Below are 4,812 nucleotides of genomic sequence, written 5' to 3' on the forward strand. Positions count from 1 at the left end.
GTATCCTTACTTTGGGAATATGCTGCCGGAGGTCTGGAAGAACCCAGAGGGATTACTGTTTATATTCGACGGTCTGGATGAATTCAAGGGCAGAATCGATTTTGCTGACAGTCGGAGAGAGACAGAACCTAAGCACCAGTGTCCAGATCCCGAGTGGTGGTGTGAAGTGTCTGACATTGTGTACAATTTAATCCAGCACAAGCTGCTCCCAGGTTGTTCAGTGCTAGTCACCACCCGCCCCACTGCGTTACATTTACTGGAAAAGGCAGAGATCAGTGTCTGGGCTGAAATCCTGGGATTTGTTGGAGAGGAACGGAAGGAATATTTCACCAGGTATTTTGAAGATCAGACGGTGGCAGCAGCTGTTTTCAAACATGTGAAGGAGAACGAGATCCTGTACACCATGAGCTACAACCCCGCCTACTGCTGGATCCTTGTCCTGGCACTGGGCCCCTTCTTCAGACAAACACACCGGGACCCGCAGCGAGTTCCCAAGACCATCACACAACTATATTGCTACTTTATTTACAACATTCTGAAAAACCACGGCCGTGAGATTGAGAACCTCCGTGAGGTGTTACTGAGGGTTGGTCAGATGGCCTTCACTGGAGTGGCTGAGAAGAACATTGTGTTCACAGATGGAGATTTGATCAAATACAATCTGCAGCCTTCCCAGTTCCTGTCCGGGTTCCTAATGGAACTTTTGGAGAGAGAGGATTCAGCCCGGAGCGTGGTGTACACCTTCCCGCACCTCACCATCCAAGAGTTTGTAGCTGCACTCGCACAATTCCTGACTGTAGATTGTGGGGATATCACGACACTCCTCATTGAAGCCCATGGCAATTCAGACGGGCGATTTGAAGTATTTCTCCGTTTTGTCGCTGGTCTCTCCTCCCCACGGACAGCTTGGATCCTGGAGGAGTTTCTGGGTAAATTCCCTCATCAAACCATCTGCCGAGTGAGTGACTGGGTGAAGGGGGAGGTTAAACGCTGGGCTAGAAACACAGAGACTGTCGCTGGTAAACGGAGGCTCCTGAACACGATGCACTACCTGTTTGAGTCTCAGAATCCTGCACTGGCTCAGCAGACACTGGGATCTGTGGAAACACTTACATTCTATGGACTGGGACTGACCCCGATTGACTGTGCGGTCCTGTCTCATGCCATCAGGCTCTGTGATACAATCAAACACCTCGATCTGGGGAACTGCCGCATTCAGTGTGAAGGTCTCCAGCGGCTGGGACCGGTTCTGCACAAGTGTCAACGCTTGAGGTAACTGTCCATTTGATGCTAACACTGAACTGTAAAATTGTTCCACTATTTTGTTATTCCGTCCGTCCAACACCCCTTCTATGGGGCCGAGCGGCTGTCACTGTGCACGGGGTGGTTGGGCTCCCCCGGGTCACGGTGATCGACCCCTTCCCCCGGGACACGCCTGTTGCCTGCCCTGCCCTGCCCTGCCGCCGTTCACTGCACGGGGAATGAGAAAAAATCTTGTCCCGGTTGTCGGGGAATGAGAATAAATGGTGAAAGTCACCAAACACCCACATCCACACAGATTTGTTCAATAGATTAAATTAGATTATTTAATGACCACACAGTCAAGCTGGTGGAATTCAGGTTCAGTACAGGATGTTACAAGGTAGGCAGATTCCCGTCAAACATAACATAAAACACAACATCATACAATATACAGTACATGCATGGGGAGGATATGTGCTGTTATCATAATGTGTTCAGAATTCGGATTGCGTGTGGGTAAAAATTGTTTTTAAATCGAGATGTCTTGCCGGGCAGTGAGCTGTAGCGCCTTCCTGACGGCAGCAGGTGGAAGATGTGGTGAGCTGGGTGGGAGGGATCAGAGATGATTTTCTTCACCCTTGACACGGACCGTTTGTGATGGAGTGATTCTATTGATGGAAGGGGAGTGCTGATGATTTTGGATGCTTTGTTAACTATGCGTTGTAATTTATTACGGGAGTGAGTGTCTAAACTGCTGAACCAGACTGTAATTGATGAAGTGAACATGCTTTGGATGATGGCTGTGTAGAATTTGATTATGAGGTGTTTCCTTACTCTAAACTTCTTGAGCTGGCAGAGGAAGAAGAGTCTTTGGTTGGCTTTTTTGTAGATGTGATTTGAATTGATTTTCCATTTGAGGTTATTGCTTATGTGAGTGCCAAGAAATTTGAATGAGTCAGTGGTGGATATGGGTTCGCCTGAGATGAGTAGGGGGGTCTTGGGTTGTGCCTTACGTCTGAGATCAATGATGAGTTTGTGTGTTTTTGATGTGTTGAGTAAGAGGTTATTATCTGTGCACCAAGTGACTGCTTTGTGTGTTTGAGTGCGGTATTCTGTTTCATTATTGTTCGAGATGAGACCTATGATGGTTGTGTCATCTGCGTATTTATAAATTTTAACTGAACTATGCTGGGAGGTGAATTGGTTTGTGTAGAGTGAGAATAACCAGGGTGACAAGACGCAGCCCTGAGGGGCTCCTGTGCTGAGGTGCAGGGGGTGAGATATTGTGTTATGTATCTTCACCCTCTGTTGTCTGTTCCAAAGGAAGCTGTAGATCCAGTGACAGATGCAGGGGTCGGTGTTCATGTCCGTTAATTTATGGAAGAGTTTAACCGGGTTGATGGAGTTAAATGCCGAACTGAAGTCCATGAACAGGATGCGGGCGTACGTGTTGGCGGTTTCCAGGTGTTGCAGAGTGTGATGAATGGCCAGATTGACTGTGTCTTCCACTGACCTATTGGCTCTGTATGTGAATTGGTGTGGGTCCAAGTTGGAGGAAGTGCTGGTTTTGAGGTGAGCAAGAATAATGCGCTCGAATGACTTCATGGCCACAGATGTAAGGGCAATCGGTCTATAGTCATTGAGGCAGGATGATGTGTTGGACTTGGGCACAGGGATGATGGTAGATTGTTTGAAGCACTGGGGCACGGTACATTGGCAGAGGGATGAGTTGAAGATGCCGGTGAATACAGGGGCCAGTTCTGCTGCACAGTGATGAAGCACTGCTGGGCTGTTGTTGTCTGGGCCTGCAGATTTATTTTTATTCTGTCTCCTGAAGGTAGTCCTCACCTCGGCCTCCTGGATGTGGAATGGAGGGGGAGGAAGAGGAGAGGGACACAATGGTGGAGGGACTGGAGACTGTTCAAACCTGCCATAGAAAGTGTTCAATCTATCTGGGAGTTGATGATCATTATCTGGGATAGGGGTGGATTTCTTTTTGTAGTTGGTCATTTCCTGGAGTTTTTTCCAGACAGTTCTAGTGTTGTTTGTTGATATTTCTTGTTCTAATTTGGTGGCATAATTGTGTTTGGCTTTCCTTATTGTGGACCTTAATTTATATTTTGCAGCCATGTAGTCCTGCTTGTTTCCAGATTTATATGCAGCATTTTTATCAGTTCTTAATTGTTGAATTTCTTTTGTGAACCAGGGCTTATTGTTATATTGTTTAACAGTTCTTGAAGGGATACAGAGTTGCTCGCAGAATTGGACATATGACGTTACTGTGTCCGTGGGTTGAGGGATAATGTGTTGAGGGAGAAGTTGTCTATCTCAGCCTCACCGGGCGGGGTTTGTATCCGTTTGTTTCTTACTCTGTCTGTTTGTGTTTAGACTGGGACACAACGACCTGGGAGACTTCGGAGTGAAACTGGTGTCTGCGGCTCTGAGGAACCCGGACTGTAAAATACAGATACTGTGGTAAGTCCCAGACTGTGAGAGATTGTGTTTACACTCACTGGGTGTCTGACACTGAACATTAATATGATCAGTAATTGTGTCACTGATAAACACTGGGGATTTGCACCGTCTCCTGTCTCTCTGTGTCCCTCACCCTCACTCTCTCTCATCTCCAGGCTGCAACTTGTCGGTCTCACAGATTCTGGAGCCAAGAATCTCGTCTCCGCTCTCAGTACAAACACCTCACTGATGGAGCTGGACCTGACAGGGAACTCCCTCACAGACCGATCTGTCCCCGCTCTCCGCGACCTCATTCTGACCCTCCCGAGACTGGAGTGGATCGGGTGAGTGTTTGTGTTAATGTTTAATGTGATCAAATATCAGGGGATCCATCCATCCATCCGCGGGCTTCTTTCTCCTGTGATTTTGTTCTGTAAGTGTTGTTGAAATATTAACCCCAGTCCCTGTTATTGGCACTGTTGTTTCATCTGTTTATTTCCTCTTTATTCCTCCACATGTTTCAGGCTGGAGAAGAATAAGTTCAGTCCAACAGGGAAGAAGGAACTGAGGTCGCTGCAGGAACCCAGACCTGGACTGACAGTGATCGTGTGAACATCTCGTGGTGTAAACGTCACCGCCCTGGGGACCGGAATATTGTTGGCCGATTCCCCGCACTCCCTCCCCTTTAAACGGCCGCCGTCCCTCCCCTTTAAACCCCGACGCTTCCCGGGCGGTGACGTCAGAGGCGGCCCTGCCCGCTGTCACGTGCCCTGGGTACTCTGCGCTGCTGATGCTGCTGATGATGCCAGATATCCGGTGCTGCCTGCCTGCCATCCAAACATAGAAAATAGGTGCCGGAGTAGGCCATTCGGGCCTTCGAGCCAGCACCGCCATTCAATATGATCATGGCTGATCATCCAACTCAGTATCCTGTACCTGCCTTCTCTCCATACCCCCTGATCCCTTTAGCCACAAGGGCCACATCTAACTCCCTCTTAAATATAGCCAATGAACTGTGGCCTCAACTACCTTCTGTGGCAGAGAATTCCAGAGACTCAACACTCTCTGTGTGAAAAATGCTTTCCTCATCACGGTCCTAAAGGATTTCCCCCTTAT

The 4,812-nt window shown here is 48.2% G+C and overlaps 1 protein-coding gene across 1 annotated transcript; it reads left to right on the forward strand.

Annotated features, from left to right (window-relative positions):
- The first annotated feature begins 821 nt into the window (after positions 1–821).
- LOC116969764 (NACHT, LRR and PYD domains-containing protein 12-like) lies at positions 822–4,553 on the forward strand. Its single transcript, XM_033016547.1, has 4 exons — positions 822–1,272; positions 3,631–3,717; positions 3,873–4,040; positions 4,221–4,553. Exons 1-4 carry the CDS (start codon positions 1,043–1,045, stop codon positions 4,306–4,308), a joined length of 573 nt encoding a protein of 190 aa, XP_032872438.1. The 5' UTR covers positions 822–1,042; the 3' UTR covers positions 4,309–4,553.
- The last annotated feature ends 259 nt before the right edge of the window (positions 4,554–4,812 follow it).

This window comes from Amblyraja radiata, unplaced genomic scaffold (genome assembly GCF_010909765.2).
Source record: "Amblyraja radiata isolate CabotCenter1 unplaced genomic scaffold, sAmbRad1.1.pri scaffold_1128_ctg1, whole genome shotgun sequence".
Lineage (NCBI taxonomy): Eukaryota > Metazoa > Chordata > Chondrichthyes > Rajiformes > Rajidae > Amblyraja > Amblyraja radiata.